The sequence below is a fragment of the Hirundo rustica genome, chromosome 4 (genome assembly GCF_015227805.2).
Source record: "Hirundo rustica isolate bHirRus1 chromosome 4, bHirRus1.pri.v3, whole genome shotgun sequence".
Lineage (NCBI taxonomy): Eukaryota > Metazoa > Chordata > Aves > Passeriformes > Hirundinidae > Hirundo > Hirundo rustica.
Window position 1 is genome coordinate 54,568,611 of NC_053453.1, and position 24,001 is coordinate 54,592,611.

General features: G+C 49.9%; 1 protein-coding gene across 1 annotated transcript; it reads right to left on the reverse strand.

Moving 5' to 3' along the window:
- Positions 1-3,468: 3,468 nt before the first annotated feature.
- MCM5 (minichromosome maintenance complex component 5) lies at positions 3,469-12,681 on the reverse strand. Its single transcript, XM_040062149.2, has 17 exons — positions 12,577-12,681; positions 12,204-12,389; positions 11,215-11,341; positions 10,977-11,105; positions 10,504-10,676; positions 9,109-9,264; positions 8,848-9,014; positions 8,077-8,248; positions 7,863-7,974; positions 6,965-7,108; positions 6,594-6,659; positions 5,839-6,015; positions 5,625-5,737; positions 5,272-5,400; positions 4,888-5,030; positions 4,260-4,387; positions 3,469-3,830 (listed from the first exon to the last, which is right to left on the reverse strand). The coding sequence occupies exons 2-17, from the start codon at positions 12,368-12,370 to the stop codon at positions 3,729-3,731; spliced, it is 2,205 nt and encodes a 734-aa protein (XP_039918083.1). The 5' UTR covers positions 12,371-12,389; positions 12,577-12,681; the 3' UTR covers positions 3,469-3,728.
- Between the last annotated feature and the right edge of the window lie 11,320 nt (positions 12,682-24,001).

Below are 24,001 nucleotides of genomic sequence, written 5' to 3' on the forward strand. Positions count from 1 at the left end.
GGCTTCCTGTGCCAGGGACAGCACTGAGGTGAGGAAGGGACAAGGTCAGGTCAGCAGGCTGGGTAAGGGAATGCTGTGCTGCTCAGAAGTGGCTAAGCCTGACTGGTGTTGCTCTCTCTGTGAGTATTGTGTTTGAGAGCAGTATTTTTGGCCATCTAACGACACTTGGACAGGGACTTTATCCCAAATCTCAGCATGCCAGAACTTCAGATGAGACCAAAAAGAGACACTTTCACCATGAGGGTGACGGTCCTTTATCAAGTAGTTATTGTTTGATTTGAGGAAAAATCTGGTCATCTTCACCAGCAGGACCAGCAATCCCTTATCAAGTACACCATCCACCTACCCAACTGAGAGCTGCTGTTCCTTCACAAGATTTCCACCTGCAGTGCTACGTTCAACACAAGTCAGCACTAACCAGTGATCTCAACTTCCAAACAATACCAGCTGCGCACATCCCAGCCCCACTCCTTGTGATAGCACTGCATGCATTAATTCCTAAACAACGTTGTTTCAAGTCGTGTGTACACTTACATAACCTCATACCATATAATCAACGCATTTCTCGGCACGAAGAGATCAATCATTCTGATCCCCATCATGGAAATCTACCTTAACTCTCTACCATGTCACGAAAACAACATTAAAAAATTAGAATTTCCAACCTCCACACCTGCCAACGCCCAGCACAGCTTGATGTTCCTGGAGATGATGGCTCATTTAAAACCTCTGAATGACACATGACCACCACTGGCAGCCAGCAGCAGTCAATATCCAGCCATGTCCTCTTGCTCCGCCACAGAAAAAAACCTGTGATGATGAGGGGGTGTTTGAGGGAAGAAAGGAAGCGAGGAAAAGGTACGTAATGGAAATAGAGCCCTTTGCACTGTGTTCCCTTACCTTATGCCCATCTCTCTCCCCACACAGCCCCATCTCTGGGTGTTCTTTTCAAGCCTGGGAACAGAGGCTCAGTCTCCCCCAGAGGCAGCATTAACAGCAGGCAGTGGGTACTGATCCCATACTCCCACACTCACTTCCCTCGGTGCTGCGCTCTTGTGCACCTCTAAAAGAAGGAGCATGTCAGGGGCTCCTTTTCAGGAGCTTAAATTCCCCGGCATTCAGGTGGTTTTAGAGTTCTGGCAAAGCTCTGTGCCAAACGCAGGAAAAGACGGAGTCTTCAAGGTTACATGCTTCGTTTATTAGTTCTTCTCTTAGAATTTTCTCAGTGTCCAAAAGATGTTTGCCACGGCTCGGACATCTGGTGACTCCTCCTGTCTCTGGGCTGTCCTTATCTTTTATACTAATTGCTACGTATTCTTTATTTACTATTTATTACCAGTGTCTATCACTATTACTAAAAAGGTCATCTCTACTCTGACCCAATCCTCACTAACTACTTTGTGCCAACGTCACTGCAGAAATGGAGTGAGGGAACAAGAAGGAAGAAGAAAGGGACAATGCCCCAAATTCTCCATCTTGCCCCATTCATTTCAATGCCAAGAATCCCAAACTCACTGTTTTTTCACCCTGTGATATACTAAACTATTATTTTCCACACTCTTGTGGCCTGCAATGCTTCCTGCAGTGCAAGAAGCCTCTCCCATGGACTGAAATCAAAGCCAGTGTCTCTCTGAGCTCTGGGCTCCCAGACCCCCCTGCCCAGGTCGCTGACCCTCCAGGGCAGCCAAAGGAATGCCCTGGACTCCAACAGGAGCACAGCCAGATTCTGCCTGCACCTTCAAAGCAAGGACAGAGGTACCTGTGGGATGGTGGCAGGGGCTGAGAGACCTGCAGGACCCATTACTACAGCTCTGCAGGGGCTGTGGCTTGTGGCAGAAAAACAGCAGGCCTGTGTTGACCCTGCTCTGACAGCCACTCCTGATGCTACAAGCTTGTGTGGAGGGCAGGATGCTTTCTAACAGACTGGTAGTTTAGAAAACTTTGGTTTCTGGGTTATTCCCAAGTTCAAACATTCACTTCTTTTCCTGGAGATGATCCCCTCCATGAAGCAGTAACATCCTTCTCTTATTTTTCCATCCAGGGGGCACTGTGAGGACAGAAGGTGCCTTTTTTTTTTTTTTCTGAAAGGGAAAAGGGTCCCCCTTCTGCCCTAGCACTGCTTGCTCCAAGAAGCACTGCGAGGTGCTTGGCACATGCAAAAACACAGGGCAATAAAATCACTAGAATGAGAGACCTATCCCTGCCTATTCTTTGGGAGTCTGGGCCAGCCTTCTCTTCCTTCTAGCCCTTCACAAATGCTGTCCCCAACCAAAAAAAATTGGAGGAGGCTGTTTCTCTAACTTGCAGCCAGTTTTTCCCACGCCACCACCACCCCAGCCCCTCCAGCCTTCCAATTCCACAACCACATAAGGAGTGCACCAGGTGTCTCTCAAGAGCCAGAAGCAGAGGAATGTTGAACCTCCAAGTGTTGCAGTGGGGCCCAGCCCTCGTGTGGCAGCTGCCAGACCGAGTGCACACCACACCAGAGTCCACTGGAAGCCTTGGTTTCCCCTCTAGGAGAGGGAAGCAGTGCCACAGCTTGGCATCCTCAAGACTCTGGTACCCTCTGCTGGCCCTGAACATTTCTCTTGCTATTGAAACCTCTCCTGGGGTTTCTCAGCCTGAAAGCAAACACAGGTACCAACCCATCCATGATGTGCAGCAGCTTTGCTCACCCACCATTCTGCTCCCTTCAAAGGCCCCCACCAGTGTTCTCACAGCCAAGGAGGCCCCAAGCTGCTGAGAGCAGGGAGCTTCCAGCACCATACATCTTTATGAGACCACTTAGGAGAGCCAGTACTAATTTGCTAGAAATAACAAAAATCTGCCAAGTTTCTAAGTGCAAGGTTGTGCTGCAAATGCAGAAGGGTGAGTAGCTGCACAAAGGCACCCTGAGACAGCGTCCAGAAGCTCCTGGTGTGTGGGACAATCCTCCCCAGAGCCACTGGCATAAAACAAGAGACGGCAGGGACTACTTGGAGGACAGAACATAGCTCATGGGATTCTCTTGCATCCTCACTGGAGCAAGCAGGGAACTCTGCCCATGCCTCCAACAACTTTCACACAGCCCTGTAACACTGCAGGGTAAAGGGTGTCCCTGCTGCAGCCCTGGGAGAAGGCAAAGAGGGATTAGCAAAGAGCAGGGAACAAACAGAAAATAATTTCCTCCACTTCCACTGGCTGAGGGAGAAGAAAGCAACAGACTGCACCCAGGGAGTGGGTAAAGTGCCTCTGGCACTGCTGAGCCCAATTGGACAGTCTGTGCCAACAGGCTTTATGCCTTAATAGACAAACCCTGAGTGAGAAATGAGTTTCTGCTTTCAGGGCTGCTGGTGCTGCTCATCAGGCTAGAGCCTGAGCAAGAGGGCAAGCTGTTAGGAGGGACACCTTTCTATCCAAAATCCTGCACCCCCTTCAAAGAAGGAAAGGGGATCCATCCCCCTGCCCCTCAGGGCCAAAGATCCCAAGATACCAATATTAGGTTTTATTTTAATACAAACTAAAAGCTTTTGGAGTTCAAAGAAACATGGACATGACACAGCAACAGAGCACACAAGGGATACCCTGACCACCCCAAACCCTGGTTCAAGATGGAGGCCTGGGGCTCTTTTGGCTCCCCAAGGAAAAGCTTCTTTCAGGAGCAGGCCCCAACTCCCAGGGGCACTCTCCTTGGTCCTGGGCAGGTGTCAAGAAGCAGCAGTTCCCTCCTGCAGCCTGGGACAGGGAGGTCACTTGATGCGGTACAGGACCTTGCGCTGCATGCGGTGCTGGATCTCCCCCCGCCGCATCATCAGCTGCAGCACCTTGTAGATGGCATGTTCTGGGTATTTCTGCAAGAGGGGAGAGCAGGGCAAGATGAGCCAGCACAGAACAGCAGACAGGAGCTCGGCAGGAACCTGCAACCTTTGCTAAAGCCTGGCTAGGACTCTCTAAAACAAGCAAGCCCAATAGTCCAAGACGCTAATGCTCCTTTCCCCTTTCACTATTTTAGATCTAACTGCAGCCAGTGTCACAAAACAAACAGTTCTGGTTTCAAGGGTAGGACCCCAAACCAGCTCCAGACCTCAGAGCTTTTGCAGAAACTTGCCTGAGTCCCCTTAAACTCTGCAATCACATTGCACACCACTCCCTACAAACAACTTCAAAAGCATGACTAGGAGGATGGCCAGTCTGCTCTTGAGGAAGGGGTTTCACGGCCCCAGCAGCAGCCTGGGGTCCCTGGTTTCACAGCCCAACCCTCCATGGGGTCCCTGCCCCACCTGCCGCAGGAAGTCCTGGACGATGCTGTGCTCGGACACCTGGGAGCCGATGGCAAAGCGGCGCTTGAGCTGCTTCTCAATGCGGGACAGCATCTCTTGGTCCTCCTGCGTCGTGAAGCCTTCTGCCCCTGCAGGGAGACACTGTGTGAGCTCTCTGTGCCGTCCAGAAGTCACTCTCCAAGACAAGGTGCTCATCTCCTATGTCTCCCACCATACCTGCACAGCTTAGAGACTTTAAGAAACCCATTTACAGCCACTGTAAAAGGCTGTGGAACTCCAACCACACAACTGAACCAGGACCTGACTACTGGAGCTTCCTCTGAGCCCTTTGTTCCATGCTGCTGCCCAAGGAAACATTGTCTTCACCCCCATACACAAAGATGTTAGAGGATTAATCGATTGGGAAACCATAACCAACACCAGACTCTGCCCTTGGGACCACAAGGGGCCAGACCAACCCTCCCCTGGGCAGCACAGGAGGCCCTCAGTGTCATTTGCCATTGCCCTCTCTGTGAGGCACAACCCCACAGCCACGATGGCCCCTTGCTGCCACAAGCATTGCTTTGTCTTTGCTCAGGAAGGAGGTCCAGCACGTCTCTCCTACCCCCAGCACAGAACACCTCCTCACCTGACAGGCTGCCCGACATGGCCGCATCCAGCGTGGACACGTGGAAGAGCCGCAAGGCCTCCTCAACGTCTGCCTCGGTGGCGAAGGGCTGAAGCCTCATCTTCGCCAAGGACTCGGCAATGCGTACAACGGCCTCCAGCTGCCTGCAGCCACGGGAAACATTCCCTGCTTTCTACTGCAGCTGCAAGGGTGCTTTCTTCCCCCTGACTCCTGCCATCCCCGCCTACCCCACTCCAGGTACCTCCTGCCTCCCCCCACAGCACTTTCAGTGTCCGGGGCCACACCCTCACATACCAGCATCACGCCAACCCCCTTCCTGGATTAGCCCAGCAACGCAGCCCTAATCCCAGAGGTTCTGGGGGCCGAGGAGGGGGTGCTGCTCACCGGACAGTGATGGGGATGCTGGAGCGGCGGTCGCTCTCCTGCTCGTGCTGGCGGGTGCCACTGCGCATCAGGATGTAGCGGTTCTTCAGCTTCTCCGCCGCCCCTGCTGACAGCCGAGGGCCACACTTCCTGCAAGGGGGGACAGGAGCTGGAGGCAGCGCCACTGGGGAAGGTTCCCTTGGGCACTCCTCCCTTCCTTGGGTGCTGCAGCACCACTGTGAGCTCCTCCTGCACCCTTTTTTCGAGGCAGGAGTTAAGAGAAAGGTCACGCAGAGTGCTGGGTGGTTTGCCTCTCACCACTGCCTCCCACTGCGCCGCCCGGGCGCTGCCAAAAGGACGCGCCTGTCACTCACGTCCGACAGAAGGAGATGAGCTTCTTCAGCTTGTTCAGCTCGATCTCGCCCTCCACGGCCTGGGTCTGCGTCAAGGCACTCACGTGTAAGGACATCACGTGCTTGGCCAGCGTCTGGAAAGCAGAAGGCAGTCGGACAGCAGGAAGGCGCCCGCCTCCTCCTCCCAAAGACGGGGCACCGCGAGTCCCAGCTGCACCCGCGCGGCTCGACGCACCATGTCTCGCTCCTCATTGTGCTCATCCCTAACGATGAAGATCATGTCAAATCGGGACAGGATGGTGGGCATAAAATCAATGTTCTCCTCGCCCTTGGTCTCATCCCAGCGCCCAAAGACGGAGTTGGCAGCTGCCAGAACCGAGCAGCGGGAGTTGAGTGTGGTTGTGATTCCTGCCTGTGGGCAAAGGCAAAGAAAAAGATGGTGTCAAGACCACTTCCATGTCACAGCAGGTCATTAACTCAGTGAAAGGTTGAAAGCCATTTTCAAGCACTCGTTGTCAATCACTTGCATTTAAATAAAGCCCCGTAAGTAGCGCCCAATTGTTCTGTATTGATGGGGCCCGCCCATGTCCTTCTGGAGGGGCATTGGCTTCAGCTGAAACTTGAGCAATGAGAAATTTCATATAAAACCTCTTGTCAAGGGCAGAGACACAGGAGACGTCACCCCAGGTTTGTGATCTGAGACAAACACTGGGCAGGAAAGGGCAGAATCCTCCTGGCACAGCTCTGGCACAAAGCATGGGTTTGGGTTTGCAGGCGCAGCCTGACAGCCACCAGCAAGGAGAAGTCATGAAGTTCAGGCTGCCCAAAGTCTCCAGGCAGGGCTGACTGGTCTCAGACCAGAAACATCAGCACCATCAATATCACTGTCTGGACTCTGAAATGGGCATTTCTGCCAAAAGATGTGTGACCACTGGTTGCTGGGCTCTCAGGTTCCCACCTGAAGGCAGCATGCATCAATCCACAGCTCACCTTGGCAATGGAGATGGTCTGCTGCTCCATCGCCTCATGGATGGCCACACGGTCATCCTCCCGCATCTTCGCATCCCAGGTGAGAGAAACCAAGCAAGGAGAAGAAAGTCACCGTCAGTCACCTCTGCCAGACCTCTGCTACACACTTACTGAAGTGACCTCCACCATAAAGTTCTGTGAGGACCTCTGCTCAAGAAGGCAGGATGTAACTGAATTCCCTTGCAGCCCCATCTCCCTGACCTTCTATGAAAGGAAGTGAGGGGGAGTCTCAGAGGAGCTGCCCTTCCTTCTGAAGCTCTGGGCTCTCCTGGGACAGGCTGGCATCCCAAGGGCTCTCCTTCCCACTCACACACAGGCAGCCCCACAGGTACCTTGTCGAACTCATCGATGCACACTACTCCTCCGTCTGCCAGCACCATGGCTCCTCCCTCCATGAAGAAATTCCTGGAGGCAGGGTCACGGATCACTGAGGCTGTCAAGCCAGCAGCGCTGCTGCCTTTTCCTGAGGTGTACACCTAGTGGCATGTGAGACAAGGAAAAGGGACTGTACATCAGCTGCAGCAGCACCCAGGAGCCCACTGCTCCCGCTGAGAGACAAAGCACCCCTGGCACTGCAAAATCCAGAGCTCCTGGGGGAAGAACCTCCAGGAAAAGCCCTCAGCACACATAAAAACCAGATGTGCTGGGTAAAGAGCAGGACTATTGCCTCATCCCAAGCCTCAGACTAAGCAGCTGTGACACACTGGAAGGCATGCAGACACAAACACAGATATTAAGTACAGAAGAGGGAGTGATTCATTGTTTGGTGGGCTGCTGCATTAGCTTTGTTTGCCCCTGGAGGAAACAATACAGTCAGAGTCTGAGTTTAATAGAGACTACAAAAAACCACAGCTGAAAACATAATTCTATGCCTGGGCTCAGGCTGGAAGTCCGTGCCTGAGATGCAGTCAACTTAATTTGTCCTGACCAGCCAGCCCCTCTGCTGATCAAGTCTCAACAATAAACAGCAGCACCAGGCATGTCTTTGGACATCTACAAACAGCCTGGCTCACAGCATAAGAAAAGGCATGACCTTCTTCCCATTCCCTCTCTCATTCCCCACCCCTTCCAGACTAGCACTGAAAATGGCAGTTCACGCCTCTGCCAGCAAGTCCACCTGTGAATGCACAGGCAGGTGTCTGCTGTGACCACGGTCTCATCTCTTGGGCTAGACAAGGAGAAGAAGAGAGAAAAGGGGTGTACTACAAGCAGGCACCTCAAGCCACATACCCCAATGGGCGAACACTTCTCAACAAACTTCAGCAGCTGGGATTTGGCCGTGCCAGGGTCCCCCAGCATCAGCAAGTTGATGTCCCCTCTGCGGGTCAGCCCATCCGGGAGCCTGGGGTGATGGGGTTGGGAAGAAGAGAGGAAGGAGAGATAGTGAGCCTTTATTTTGATAACAAAGCACTGACTTTGATAACGAAGGCTGACTCTTCCCCACCTCTTGCGGGAGCCTCCAAATAAGAGGCAGGCGATGGCCTTCTTGATGTCAGTGCTGCCATAGATGGAGGGCGCGATGCTCTTGGCAATGGTCTCGTAGATGTTGGGCATGGCAGCAAGGCGTCGAAGTTCCTCCTCTTCTTGCGGGGTCACCGAGCCAGTGAAGCTATGTCCTGTACAGGGATGAGGGGAATGATGCAACAGTGAACAAATCGAGGTTTTAAAGGAAATTTTATCACTCCCTGCATACACACTGCAACCAAAATCCCCTCCTGAAGATCACGCCAAGTGCCACCAGGTGGGAAGGGTGGAGAGGGCAAGCATCTGTTAACCCAGCAAGGCAGACTGTGTCCTTGGAGACGGGTAAGAAAAAGCAAGGATCTTGGGGCAAAGCAGCTCTGCACGAACCAAAGGGAGAATTACACTCAGGACCACATTTGAAATACAATTTTAACCATGGACTTCAGCCAGGATCCTCAGGGACGGCTTAGCAGAATCTAACTTAAAACACCCTGGAGGACACAGGCTGAGACCACCTGCTCATTTAATATTGCTGAGAAAAAGCTTTATAGGACATGACTATAGAGAACCCAGGGCAAGTCAGACCCCTGGAGTGGCTTGAACCTTCTGTTATGTAAAGAGCAGAGAATGACCAATGCTGTGACTTCAAACAGTTCTTGCTGATGGATCACCTTGTTCAGGAACAGGGTGGGGACAGGGACAACACCAGGCTACCAACACAGACCAAATGCACACCAAAAGCAGCCCTCACCTGAGCCCTCCGTATCCACCTGGATGCCCACCACTCGGATGTAAGCGCTCCGGATGCCCACCCCCACATTGTAACGGCTTTTGTTCTTGCTCTGTGCAGATTTCTTGATGGAGTAGATCCCCATAATAGTGACTCTGTTCCCTGGGACAACTTTGTCACACAGATACCTAAGAGGAAACAGGAGAAAGCAGAGGACGGTGGTGGGAAACGATGGCACCAGCAACAGCCAGCAGGGGCAGGGTGGGAAGGCTGTGCCAGTACCTGTCACAGTAGAGCTGCAAGTGCCGGGGCATCTCCCCGTGTGGCACGGCATCTGGGGACTCCTGCAGCTTCAGGACCTGGAAATCCACACACTTGCACTTATCTGGCATGATAAAATAAGGGTCCAGAGGGCACCTTGGGCGGCCAGCTTGTTCTCTGTGCAGAGAGATCAGTCAGAGAAGGCTGTTAGCATTGAGGAGCCACCCCCTGGGGCACATCTGTGGAGGGAACAGCAGCGACAGCAAGGGGCAGCTGCCCCTTCCCAGCAGTGCCACATCAGCAGGAAAGGGCAGACACACGGGGCCAGACAAAAGGCCACCAAGCCCTCTGTCTTGTCTTCAACAAGAGCCAAATGTGTACGTGAGAACAAGCCAGAGGCAGGGTGACACTTGTTTGATCACTCTCCCTGCCTCCCACTCCTCCCCTGCTAGCTGTAGACAGGGAAGGTAACTCATTAATTACACAGAAGGTAGCAGCACAACCTCGGTGACACAGCAGGGTGTTTTCTTTACAACCTCATGCATGAAGCAAATGTTAAGTGGTTTCTGGTGAGAAAGCAATTAACAGTGTGACAAGGCTGACCTCCACCACCCAGTCTCTCAAGACATATCTGCCTTGCTAGATTACAAGCTCTCTGAGACAAGGAGCAGCTCCACGTCCTGCTGCTGTCTCAGAGTGGCACCACTGACAGCTGACTCCATGCAGGGCTTTCAGGGAGGGCAACACCAGAATGCAGATGCACTCATGCAGTCAAGGATCAGGAACAAGGTGCTGTACATACACAAGAATGATCCCTAGCCCAAACCCCTCTCAAGCTGCATTAGAGTTCAGGTGCAGAAAATAAATACTGGCAGGTATGTCCCAAAGACTCAACCCACCAGGACTGGCTGCCTCGAGAGCTGCAGCACAATGGCAGCCTAATGCTCAGTTCTCAGAGGCACCAAGAGCTGTAAAGCAGGATAAAAAGGCTAATAGAAAAGCATCCCTAAGGAAGGTAACACAAAAGAGCCCCCTTCAGAGTAGGAATGTAGAAACAAGGAGTTTGTTTGGAAGAGAGCAACTCAACACAGCATTATGGGACAGCTGGAGGCAGGAATGAACCTTTAGGTACAACAGGTGAAACTCCCTATGAATAAAAAGAACTCCTTGGACATGGTCACTCAACTCTGCATGCAGGGTCACAACCAGCATGACCACAGATGGACAGCTAGAACTTGCCAGCCAGAACTGGCACAGGGACAGCACAAAGGGTGGAGGCAAAGCAGTGCAGATGCTGCTGCCTTGTGGAACAGGGAGCAGATTCTGCAATGTATGGGATGTATCAGGAGCAGGAAGAGGGAATGCAGTCTTTTCTTGCCCTCTAGCCCGCTGGTGCATGCCCTTGTCAGTCCTTACGTGTTACACTTCCTGGGCAGAGCATAGCCCTCCAGGCCCGGGCGCACCGCGATGTTGCTGATGGTGTTGCGGCAGCTGCGGCACTGGATGGTGATTCTGGTGGCTTTGGCTCTCACAGGGGTTGCTGCAATTACAATCCCAGGGATCTTCACAAGGTGGGACATCTGGTCAGACTGAGAAGGGAAAGGCAAAGGGAAGGTGAGAAAGCCATCAATGGAAGATGAGAAACTAGAAGGCATGAGAGCAAAAGGACAGAACACTCTGTGCAGAACATCACCAACAGCAATAATGTCCCCGCAGCAGGAACCAGCAATAACAGCCCTTTGCAGTCAGATTTAACCTGCAGAGTAATGCTGCTTGTAAATTAGCAAGTCACCTGTGTCCTGAGCCACGTGACCAGGCACCAAAAATTCCCCTGCAATCACACCCACACAGACACTGCTCTGTGTGACAGCCAATTCACTTCACCTCACCTTCAGGCTGCGGATGTTGGCTGCGTTGGCATCCGACCTCAGCATCACCTGGATGTCTTGAAGAGTCTCCTCCCCTGAGGGACGAGGACGAGTGACCTCATCTGCGACTTCTTTTGCTGCTTCTTCCAGCTGGAGAGGGAACAATTGGCTATCAGTGGGTCTGTTACAGCAGAACATCAGAGCTGCTCTCGTGACAATGTTCTAGGTTGTCAGTGAGGTTGCCAAACCCCATCCTTACCAGCTGCAGGTGCTCTGCTGGTTGTTTGTAAAGATAGTCTGCAAGATCTTCATCAAAGCTGGCCAAGTCTTCCATCTCCACCTCCACCCAGTACTGTCCCAGGTTGTAATGTCGTTTGAGCTCATCCCTAGAAGGCAGGAAGTGGCAAAGGTTTGCAGGGCTAAAAGCACACAGTGGCCTTAGAACAACTAGGGATCAGAAAAGGCAGGTTCTGCAGGGAGTCCTTGGTTTGGAAAGCAAGCAGCGATAATTAGGTGAGTTCCAGAAGTGCAGGGGAACCTGGGCAATCTTTCACTCAAGCCCGCTTTGAAAGGTGACATAAGACCAGGGACACCAGTGCTTGCAGTGGCAATGTAAAGTATTTACTGGAGTTACATGACCAGATACACAAGGAGAAAATTTACGTGTAGGATAATAACTAGTATACGTAAGATGTGGTTTAAAACAAAGGAAGTAACAACAGAACAGAAAACATTTTCCTTAAAAATGCCAGGATTAATGAAATTCAGAGGTGAAAGACTGTTCTAGCCCTTGATTATGATGTATCGCCACGTTTTCCCAACGTTGTGTCTCCAAACTGCATAGGCAAAGAGTGGCCAAAGGAACTTCATAGACTTGGAATGCACACGTGGAGAGTGGTGCACTGATCTAATGGATACAGACAATTCTCCAGACCAGAAAGCACTACACCTTCAAAGACAGACCTTGAAACTCAGAACTAAGTACAAGCCTGGCAGCATGGATCCCTCTATTGCTACCTTTTCCACTGGCTGGCTGCCTAAAAATTTGTGAGAATACCAGACCTCTGCTTTTTCTATCAGGTTAAATATGAACATCTCTTAATACTGAGCTTTTTATGGCCTAAGAGAAGAGACAAAGTGGCTATTGTGTATGTGGGGTGTGCACTGCAGGAGGAAGGTTAAGAGCAGACTGGATGTACAGGTGGGGATGGATAAGGCTAAAAAGGAGAAAAGGGACCACAGCAGCACCTGTATTTGAAAGTGAAACCCGTCCGGTCCGTGCCCACCCGGTACTGCCGCAAGAACTCCTTGAACCGCTTCTGCAGCTGCGACTTCCGAACCTGCCCCTCGTCCACGGACACGTCTCCCCCAAAACTGTCGCTGTAGTAAATGCCAGGGTCATCGAAGCCGGACATCGCTGCTGTTGCTGCTCCGCTGCGGAGGCGAGAGCGCTCGGTCAACCCCAGCCGCCTCCTTTCCCCGTTCTACACCAAATGCCCCGCGGGATCGCCCCTCGCCGAGCGCCCCGCACCGCGCCCCACCCCACGCACCGGCCGCGCTCTTTCCCCGCAATGCCCCAGGGACATCCCAATCCCAATCCCAATCCCCTGCCGCTCCGCACCTCGCTCCCCGCCGGAACTCGCTGCCAACTTTTTCGCGGCAAAAGCGGAGCGCGGCGGAAACCAAACCGCTGAAGGGCGCGCGCGGTGCCTCCGCCGCCGCGCCCTCCGATTGGCCCGGCCGCCGAGCGCCGCCGCCGATTGGGCCGCGGCCGCCCTCCGGCCCCGCCCCGAAAGGGAGAGCGCGGCTCCGCTGCCGCCTCTGATTGGCCGAAACGCTCCGGCCCCTCCCTCCCCGAGCGGTGTGGCGCGAAATCTGGGAGCGAAGGGCCCGGGGAGGCGAAATGGCGGGCGGGCCGCACCATTGTGCGGAGGGGGAGTGGGTGATACCATTGCGGGGGGGGGGGGGGGGGGCGGCCCGGGCGGGAATAAAGTGAATTAATTACCGCTGTAGAATTCTGGAGCAGCTGGGGCCCGTCACTACTTCAGGGCATCAAGACGCGAGTTCTCCGGGGTGCCTTCCTCCTGGCTATTAGTGAATTTAGGGGGAAGGCTGGCAGGTCGCTGGGCTCTCGTTTTGGCCCTTCCGCAGCGTGGTAATGCGCGCTCTAAAGGAAGAGTAAGCTGGGAAGCGCAGTGCATGGCAAGGGGGATTTCAGCTGCACCCGTGAGCAATAAAGCCGGTGTCGTTGCTGCTGAGAGTCCAGATGTATTCAGAAAGATCACAGACGAGTACGAACAAAGCCTTAGTCTCCACCTCTGCGGACTTGAGGCTCAGTCTGGAGTTTTCAGTGCATAACGACAATGGCTGTGAGATAGCCAAAGCACCATTTCTCTCCTGCCAGGAGCAGGGAGGGTATCATACTGTCAAAAAAACCATATTATATGGCTCTATGCAAGATATTTACTATATGTATTATGTTGTATTGGTTAGTAATGCTGTATTCATATTTTGATAGTATGGTAAATGTAGTTTTGTAGTTAAAATGTAGGTTTTGTAGTTAAAATAGAAATATGTATTTTTTTAAAGAGAGGAAGGGGATACTCGCAAAGAGCTAGCAGCCACAGGAAAATGTAAATCTTTCAGAAGAAAAGAATTTATTACTTCCTTGTCAGAAGAAACTAACTTCTCCTGCCTCGCTCAGCCCTGAAGACACTGTAGAAATTAAGGGAAAAAAAGTGACACTAGCCAAAGAGAATTCTTTCTTTGAATAGAATTTATGCATCATGTATGAAATGTATGAATATTCAACAGGCTATTGCTTTTAAGAGTTAATCCTCTGTTAACGGGGGTGCTTTTTTGGAGCTTATTTGCCTGGAAAGGCGCCCAGACGTCTGTAACTTTGTTTTTATTGTCTCAAATTGTCCTAACCCTAATTGTTCCATTTTTTATTACTCTAATTCTATTACTATTTTTATAACCATTTTATTACTAATAAACTTTTAAAATTTTAAAACAAGCGATTGGTGTTTTTCACAGTACCATTCAGAACCCCTGTTTCCGACTTTGAGGTTGCAGTCAGGCTCTCTGAGCAGCGGAGAGGGGCTGAGTGTGGTGCCGTGTGATTCTGAGTTCACGGGCATTCCTTTGGCTCTTTGGGATCTTAGTTACCTCAGCATGTTTGAATGAACAAAATTGTTTAGTTGGGGTGGTTTAGAGGGACTCAATAGGTAGAACTTAATTCAAATCTGAATGACCAAGTTCTTGTATTTAAGTAAATATCAAGTCTCGTATCCTTGCTTTTGAAACACCCGACGATCTTTTTCGAGAATTAACTATTTTTTCTGGCAGGTGGCTCTGAAGAGAGAGTTACTAAAAGGGGTTGGGGGAGGGATGCAGAGTAGATAAGAGCCTGAGAATGATGACAGTCCTGTTTTCCCACTGCTCATTCTCAGCAGGACCTGCCTTCTGATCCCTGTTCTTTGAGCAGGTTCAGTGCTGGTCAGAACAGAACAGTGGGAACACGTGTCTTTGGGATTGAGGTCACAGCCACACCAGGCAGACCATGAAGACAGGTTGATCACAGGGGCTTCCTGATAGAAAGAGAGGACTCTGAGGTGATAACATGGCAGTTTTGTCAGTACCTGCAGTGCCATACCCGACAGTATGGCCTGTGCAGCCTCTCCTGTGTTGGGAGATGTTATAAATAGGCAGGAGTCGATGTTATCTCCTTTTAATGCCTTTATTAGTGATTTCAGCAGAGGGACGGCTCGGGGTAGGGATGCCCTTGCCCACGCTGCACCAGCCGGACACCGCCGAGGAGGAGGTCTCGTCGGATCTGCGTCGCTGTCGTCGCAGAGCCGGAAGCCACGCCTCACGGGAGTCCCTAGGCTCGCTGATGGCTCGAATGTCTAGGGGGGGTGACTCTTAGCAGGGACTTCAGAGGTTATGGCGACTCCTCTCGGTGTTTGTAGATGATACTGGCAGCTACCTTGGCTCTTTCCCCACTCAGCGCTGCATTCCGTCTCTCCGGGTCTTGATCGGGCTCGCTGTTCGGAGCGGTTCTTGGTTCTAGACTCACTTCCGGCTATACTCGATTTGCATAGAGGCGGTGACAGGCCCAGAGCAGGCGAGGAGTGGGCGAGGCCCCCAAGTTGATGGGCAGGCTGGTATGTGGGCGGTGTCTCGGAGAGCAGCAGGGCTTACAGACTAAGGTAGGGGTGCAGGGAAAGTACGGGACGGGATGAATGTAACATTCGAACCACAGAATCAGTGCATTTACGATTGGGTTTTAGGGTACAACAGTACATTAAACAGATAACTAACAGATAACATTGATACATAGAACAGAGGATACCCACAACTAACTACTAACTGCTAATAACTAATGGCCTGGACCCTTTGTTAAAATCTTTATCTTTCTCAATCCCCCCTCTTTTTCTTTGATCGAGTTTAACTCGCATCAATTCTTCTGAGTTCTTGGTATTGATTGTAAATTTCTTCTGCTGTACTTAGTTCCTTTATTTCTGATGTTAGACTCAACATATGTGGGAGCTTTTGTGTATTACCTTGGGATACTTGGAGGCTTGCTTGCACTGCTGATGTAATAATTCGGATTAGGCAGGGTAGTAAGCATGGGATGAGTATGAGGCTTACTAATGCACTCAGAGCTATAAAACTTACTTTCTTCCACCACGCCCCCTTGGATGACCAAAATCTGTCCCACCAGTCAATGTTTAGTAATGGGGTCCACTCCTGGTTTCCCACGTGGGCGACTCTCCTGATTTCTTTCGAGATGTTTCTAATGACCTCACTCTTATCGTCAATCTCAAGGCAGCACTCAGAGGTATTAAACTTCCCGCATATGCCACCCTCATCGGCTAACAGGTAATCCACCGCTAGTCTTATTTGATATACCACTGTCCTAGTTTGGGATAACTGCTGGCTGATATGGTCTAATGCTAGGGCAGTGTTATTTGATATTACTTCTAAGACTGCCTGCAGCCTAATAATTCGGTTTAACATATAAACGGGAGTTCGATACCCCCACGACCCGTCTTGCGCCCAGGTTGCTGGTCCATATGTTTGTATAATTTTTTCAGGAGTCCAAACTTCTCCTTTCCAATCTTGGGAGCTGCCCATATTGATTACGGTTCGTTTTTGCCTCTTTAGGTTGTCATATAATGGTACTCCCAGGGTGTTTCCAGATTGGCGTGGCAACAGAAAGAAAGCTGGTTTTATAATTCCTATAGTGCAGCTCCCTGCCCAATCCCTGGGAAGATGTGTATACGCTTTGTCCCCACAAATCCAAAAGAGATGTTCGGGGGCGTTCCAGAACGTATTTTGGGTAATAAATGGAGATTCCCAGTATTTCGAGATTTCTTCAATTCCCCAAAAGGGGTTAATTCCCCGGTCAGTGCATTGGTACAAGTCATACACCTCATTATAGATACATCCTGTTCCCGTTTTCCTAGTTGCCCAGTAGGTGTACGGTTCTCTGGGAATCCACTTTTGGATGAAGTCCCTGATAATGAGGGTTCTTTTACAGGCCATTCTCCCCACTGGGGTCTTGTATCGTTTGCCTGTTCTTTTAATGCATTCTTCTCCGACTACTTTAGTTTTCAAATCCCATTGCTCTATTTCTCTTTCCCCTATGTATGGTGGTTCTGGATTCATCATTTTCCATTTTAGTATGTCTAATGGTGATAAACTGATCCCTTCCCAAGGCCATACGTCTGCTACTTGAGTACTCCCACATATCCAGCAGTTAGTTAAGTTCAATTCGTGGCTAATCCTCTCAATTAGATCAATGAATAAATTTTCGTTGGGGAGTTCACTTAATTCATCTTTTCTGATGGTTAAGGGTTTTTCTTTCACTAGGTCTGAGGCCCCTTCCTGATTGTCTATCTTTTCTAAGCAGAACCATTCTCTCATAGGGCATTCTCTAGTTAGACGCTGCCTATAATTGGCTATATTCTTGGCAACCCAATATTTCTTACCTTCCTCTTGGCAGGAGGTAAGTTGTCCGGCCTCAAAACAAGTGGGGTTTACATTCGTATGAACCCTTATCAACTGCTGTAAATCCTCCCCATCATAGATGGGTGAATAGCACTTTGTGCAAGCGGCCCCTTCTGTATGTTTATTCATCGCCAGGACTAGTATCAGTCCTATCAGCTTCCCCAAGAGTCCAGTATGAACCATGATTGTTTTGGTCTCACCTGGGCTTGCCTCTTGGGACTTAGGGGCTCTCCGCGTTCTGTCCTTAGGGTTCTGTAGTTATCTTTCCTTCCACTCAGAGGTTAATTTGGTTATTTCGCCCTTCTAAAGATTGCTCTAGGAGAGAAATTTGAATATATATGTTCTAATTTACTTATCTATTTGCTTAACTGCTTTTAACATTAACTGAACTTTTATTACACAATGTCAACAATTTTCAAACCTAATACAACAGCAAGTGATTTATAATAACTTTTCTTCACTTGAATTAATTTCTTAATCACAGTTCTTTAACAGTCTCTGGGGCTCAACTGAGTTGCTCCAGTCTTCTACTGAGTTTTTGTTTTCCTTTTAAACGTCAGTTTTAGCGGGTCCAGTTGCGGGGTTACCGTCCAATCGGAGGAGTCAGCTGGTTGGCTTAGGTCTGGGGGTTCACTTGGGGGTGACACAGGTCCTTTTACTCTAGTGATGTGGGTCCAGCCTCTTTCTTTAGTGCGTACCGCGGTATGAGTGGTTAGGAGTACCTGGAAAGGACCTTCAAATTTTGGGGTCAATGGGGTAGTGCTCCAAGATTTAATTAAAACCCAATCCCCAGGATTTATTTGATGTATGTTAGCGTCGAGTGGGGAAGTCTGAGGAATATACCCTTTTATTCTGAGGTTTTCTAGTGTTTTACCGATGGTCTGTAGATACTTTCGGGCGGCTGTATCACCTTCTATATATTCCCCGGTGCTGTGGGTTGTTAAAAGAAAGGGGAGCCCGAACATCATCTCATAGGGGGAAGCCCCTATATCCGATCTTGGCCTAGTTCTGATTCTCAGGAGAGCTAGGGGTAGACACTTTAACCAATTTAACTGTGTTTCTTCGATTAATTTTGTTAATACGTTTTTAAGGGTCTGGTTCATTCTTTCCACCCTCCCTGAGCTCTGGGGGTGCCAGGGGGTGTGCAATCTCCAATTTATGCCTAATTCTTTAACAATTTGGCGCAGAATTTTAGCAGTAAAATGAGTTCCCCTGTCCGAATCAATGTTATTTACTAACCCATACCGAGGGATTATGTGCTCTAGGAGTATTTTTACCACTACTTCCGCTGTTTCAATCTGAATACTCTGAAATGGTCTCAGAGCTAGTTCCCTCCCTCCAGGTATGGCTTTCCTCGCTATCCGTTGGTTGACTTTTTGGCAGATCGTACACCCTTGCGTTATGGCTTTTGCTATGCTGTATATTCCTATGCAAAAGTTTTCTTTTAAGAAATGATCACATAATCCCTGGGTTCCCCAGTGGGTTAGTTCGTGAATTTCGGTTAAAATCCTTCTGGCTAGGGGTTTATTCAAAAACTTCCTGCCATCCGGAGTTAACCATTCCCCATGCTCTCCCTTCCTCATTCCTAGGTCCTTGATCGCTTTTAATTCTGTTCTATCATACTTCGGTTTTTCTTCCCCTCCCTCTTCCTCTGATGTTTCATTTAAGGCTAATATTCTAATTGATCCTTTGGGGTCTTGAGCTGCTCTTTTTGCTTCTTTGTCTGCTAGTTGGTTCCCTTTCCCTTCAAATGTGGTTTCTTTTTGATGTCCTTTTACATGTACCACAGCAATCTCAATGGGTTTTAACAAGGACGTTAAAACTGATCTTATCATTTCCTTATGCACTAGGTCTTTCCCTTTTGAATTGAGATATCCCCGTTCCTCCCAGATCTTTCCGAAGGTATGGACTATCCCAAAAGCGTACTTCGAATCGGTGTAAATAGTTCCCCGGTCTCCTCCTAATAGGTCTAGTCCCCTTTTTACAGCATAAATTTCGCAGAGTTGGGCAGACCAACTCGAGGGTAACTTTCCCGTTTCTTGAACTTGAATGTCTTCTATGGTGGATCCTTCTACCACTGCATACCCTGAAACCCTTTTCCCCTCTAGAACTCGTGATGATCCATCAGTGAATAACCTTTTTCCATAAGGTAAGGGAGTACTTTCCAAATCTTCCCTTACCTTCGTCTGGAGACTCATAAGTTCCAGACAATCATGCTCCAAGTCTGGAGGTGGTTCCCCAGAGAGGAACTGTGCAGGGTTCAGGTTTTTGGAAACTGTTAACCTCAAGTTCTCCGAGTTTATTAAAGTGATCTCATATTTCAGGATCCGGGAATCGGTTACCCACCCCGGGGCTTTTTGGCTTAAAACTGTTTTGATATCATGAGGTGTATGAATTTGAATTTTTCCATTTAATGTGAGCTTTTGGGACTCCTCAACCAACACTGCGGTGGCGGCTACAGCTTGTAGACAGGCTGGCCACCCTCGGGCTACAGGATCTAATATTTTGGAAAGGAAAGCAATTGGCTTTTTTGCACCCTCCCCACTCCTGAGCTAACACACCATAGGCCACTCCTCCTTCGGTGTTCACAAATAGATCGAATTCTTTCTTCAGATCGGGCAGGCTCAGGACAGGTGCGGTGGACAACTTGTTTTTTAATTTTTCCAATTGTTTTTCATCCTCTTGTGTCCACTCTATGGGCTCTGGACTTACCAATTTATCATAAAGGAATCTCACATTTTGGGTGTACTCATCAATCCAATGTCTGCAATACCCGAAAAGGCCTAATAATTTTCTTATGTCTCTTTTGGTTTTTGGAGCAGGTATTGCTATTATTCCAGCAATCCTTTCAGGGCTTAATTTCTTGTATCCTTTGCCAATCAAATGCCCCAAATAGGTCACTTCTGGTTTCACGAATTGTAATTTCCTTTTTGATACTTTCAGCCCTTTTTCCCCCAGAAAATTCAGGAGTTTAATGCTGGTGGTTCTCACTTCAAGTTGGTTTTCTCCTGAAATCAGTAAATCATCCACATACTGGAGGATTTGCACCTGTCCTTCTGGGGTGAATTGCTCTAGCAGCCTTTCCAAAGCTTGCCCAAATAAATTTGGTGACTCAGTGAACCCTTGGGGTAGGCGTGTCCATCTTAGCTGCTGTCTCCTCTTTGTTTCAGGATGGTCCCATTCGAACGCAAACCAGTCTCTGCTCCCCTCTGCTAGTGGACATGCCCAAAATGCATCTTTCAAATCTATGATGGTGAACCAGGCATGCTCTTGGGGAATCTGGCTCAGGAGATTGTATGGATTAGGGACTACAGGGTGTTTGGTGATAGTCCTCTTATTAATCTCCCGTAAATCCTGAACCAATCGATATTTCCCTTCCGCTTTCTTCACAGCTAAGATGGGTGTGTTATGTGGGGACATGCATGGTTCTAGGATGCCTTCTTTTAACAGTTGTTCAATAATGGGGATCAACCCTTTCTTCCCCTCCAAAGACATTGGATACTGTTTTATCCTGATGGGAGGAGTTCCTGGTTGCATTTTAACTTCTATAGGTGGTATATTCAGGAGGCCGCTCTTCCCTCCTTCTGCCCATACCTCTGGGTTTATTTCCTCTAAGTCTTCGGCGGTTAATTTCATAATCTTTACTCTCATTTTGCCGCCTTCGGGGATAACTCCTATTCCTAATAGTACTTGCAAATCGCGTCCCAATAGGTTGCTCTCTAGTTCTGGTAAATAAATAAAATCCGCTCTTATTTGTTTGGAATTCCCCTTGACCTCTATTCCTTCTATAATTGAAGCTACGAACGGTTTCCCCTCCGCTCCTACGACCTCACATGTTCTAGTTCCGACCTTAACTCCCACTGGAAGCTTCCTAATACTGGATCGGTCTGCTCCAGTGTCTACTAAAAATTCATATTCCTCGTGTTGGGGACCCACTTCAAAATTTACTATGGGCTCACCTCGGTGGTACATCGGGTCCCCTAGTGCATAGAGCCCATGACACCCCTAATCCTCGTTGTTTTCGCCCTTTAATAGCTTCTCTAAAGCATCCTGTTCTTTTGTGATGGCTTCATCAAAGGATAATTTCTGACACTCTCTTCTTATGTGTCCAACCTCCCCACAATAGAAGCATTTTCTGTCCTCTCCTGGCCTCCCAGGAGTTTTCCAAGGTGGTAAGGCCCTTCCTCCCCCTGACTTGGTACTTCTCCGATTGGGAGGGTTTTGATCTTGTATCGCTTCTCTTGCTACAGCCACCATTATCTTTGCTTTCGTCTTGGTTTTCTCCTCCTCCCTTCTTAGATAGACCTTTAAAGCCTCTCTTAACAACTCATTTACATCTTTTTCTTGCCAGTCTTCTATTTTTTCTAATTTTCTCCTAATATCGGGCCAGGACTTGGTGACGAACTGTGTCTTTAACAACACCTGACCCTCGGGACTATCGGGGTCTATATTTGAATAAAGTTGAAAATTCCTCTTTAACCTGTTTAACCAGGTTGCGGGAGTCTCGTCTTTCCCCTGCATATTATCGAATGCTAATCTGGTATTACTGCTTCGGGGTACTGATTCCTTTATACCTTTAACTATTAGACTCCGATAGTCGTCCATGCTTCTCCGGTCTTCCTCCCTGTTCGGATCCCATCTCGGATCTACGACTGGTAATTTGTAATCCCCTGGCGGACCCGTTCTGTTTTCTTTCTCCCAAATTTTCATCCCGGCGGTTCTAATCATTCTAATCTCTTCTGGGCTAAATAAAATCTTCAGAATCGAATTCATCTCTCCCCACGTGTAGGTATTGGGGCCTAGAAATTGATCAACTTGATTCGATATGCCTACAGAGTCCTCTACCAGATTTCCTAGTTCTTTCTTGAAATTCCTCACCTCTGAAGCTGTTAGTGGAGCATTTACAAAACCGACCCCTCCTGCAACTCCACCCATCGGGACTTCCCTTAAGGGGAAAAGTTTAGTTCTGGACCGGGTGTTATAATTATGTCCCTCTGGGATTTCAGTTGCCCCTATAAAGTTGGTACTTTGAGAGGGGTCCGTATTCGGGGTGGTAAGATCTAACTCCCAACTACGAGGTGGAACAGGAAGTTTAGATGGCGATGGAGAATGTATGGAGTTTGGAGAGACTGGCTGTGAGACTGAAGGAGGAGTAGGAGAAGCTACAGAGCTATAAAAGGGGTTTTTACTAGAGTTATGAGATGTTACTGTTAGGGGTGTATTCCCAGAAAAATTCACAGCACCTACTAGAGGTGCATTCATAGAAAAATTAGTCCCCATCGAGGACGTATCTACCTAAAAATTAGGGGAAGGGGAATTAGGTACAGGGGAGGAAACTGGTGAGGAAGGGGTCTGAGGGCGGACTTGGGGCAGATCAGGGTAAATAGGAGGAGGGGGTAAGTGCTCAAGGGGGTCCCATACAGGACCCTCCTCTTCTTTCTTATCTTTATTCTTCCCTTCCTTTTCCTGCATCTTGCAAATTTTTACTGTCTCAGTACCTGATCTTACATGCATCCAGCAGGCAGCATACCTTAGCTGCTCTGTGTCTACTTCCTCTTGGGCTCTCAAATATTGGTTTAACTGTGAGCTCATCCAAGAGTCGGTGGTACCGTACCATGGCCATTTCCCGGGTAAATTAAGGGTTGGCCATGCTTCCACGCAATAGTGAATCATTTTTACCTTGTTTAAATTCTTAGTTTTCTCATTGTTCTCCCACTGGTCTAACATTCTCCCTAGTGGGCTATCGGAAGGAATGTTAGCTACCTTCCCTTTTCCCGCTTTCCTCTCCTTCCTGATCTTACTTCCACACACACCCATTCTTACTTAGTCAAATGAAAATACTCTACTGTACGACAGGACAACGCAAACTAGAAAAGCGACCTTTCTTGAACTAAAATCTTATAAGGTGCCCCTACTCAAACGGAAATTTTAAAGACGGGCAACTAAAATCTAAAATTTCATTCACTCTGGATAGCTTACTGGCACGCCCTTAGGTCCTGGCCACTATCCCTCTTTCACTCTCTCAGACAGCCTGTTGGCCCGCCCTCAGGGCCCAGCCACTGTCCCTCTCTTACTCACGACGCCACACTAAACTAATCCCCGCAGACGGCCGATAGACCGGGGCCCAAGGTGTCAGGCACCGCCTGCAGCCAGGATTAGTGCGTCGCGGTGCGACACTCACTCTGTCCCTAGCTTTGAACTACTCGCACCTCAGTAATTCCCTAACCACACACACTCCCACCCGGGACAGCGTCCTGTCCGCCCGCCGGTGGGCTGCCCCCGGATAGCGTAGACGCCTCCGCCCAACGGTCCCAACGTGTCCGGTAGCGTACCCTAGTGGTACCCCCGCCCAACACTCCCGTCCGGTTTGCACGTCTACCCCCGCCAGGGCAGGTCCCTTACACCCGGTAGCATAACTCCCCTTTGAGCTACCCCCGCCCAGTGTAAGGCTCGCACTCTTGGTCCCACTACACTACGCCGGATTAACAGCGCACCCCCTCGTTGCCGGCCCGTAGGTCCGCCCTTAGGACCCCAGCCGCCGCGCTACGGGCTTCCTACCGCCCTTGCTCGCTGGGTAGCCTGCCGACCCGCCCTCAGGGCCTCAGCCACTACCCCGGGTAGCCTGTTGACCCGCCCTCAGGGCCCAGCCACTACCCTTGTGGGGGGGGATCCCTAGTGGGGCCTCCTACCAGTTGCCTATCAACCTCACACGGGCCACTCACACCCTAGGTTTCCTCCGCCCGTTCGGAGGGGGGCCCACTATGCCCCTGGAGGCGCCTCACTCGCTCAGGCTCCACTCGCTTCCCCCTGTTCCCGGCCGGCCCCCTCGCGGGAGTCCCGGAACCGCGGTACTAAGGGGTCCACACTCACTTCGGAGGTCCGAGCTGCCGGCCCCCGTCTCATTCACACCACACTCGCTCGCCTCCACTCCCGCCACCGGCTATACTTACCAGCCGGCGCTCCTCGGCGCTGTCTTCCTCGATGCTGCATCCCTCGTTGCTGGGGTCCGATGTTCGCCAGCTGTCCCA

Coding starts and splice junctions, on each gene's coding strand:
- MCM5 (XM_040062149.2), bottom strand. CDS start 12,370: ATGTCCGGCTTCGATGACCCTGGCATTTACTACAGCGACAGTTTTGGG. Junction 11,106..11,214: donor CAGCAGAGCACCTGCAGCTG/GTAAGGATGGGG, acceptor TTCCCTCTCCAG/CTGGAAGAAGCAGCAAAAGA. Junction 7,109..7,862: donor AGAAGTGTTCGCCCATTGGG/GTATGTGGCTTG, acceptor ACATGCCACTAG/GTGTACACCTCAGGAAAAGG.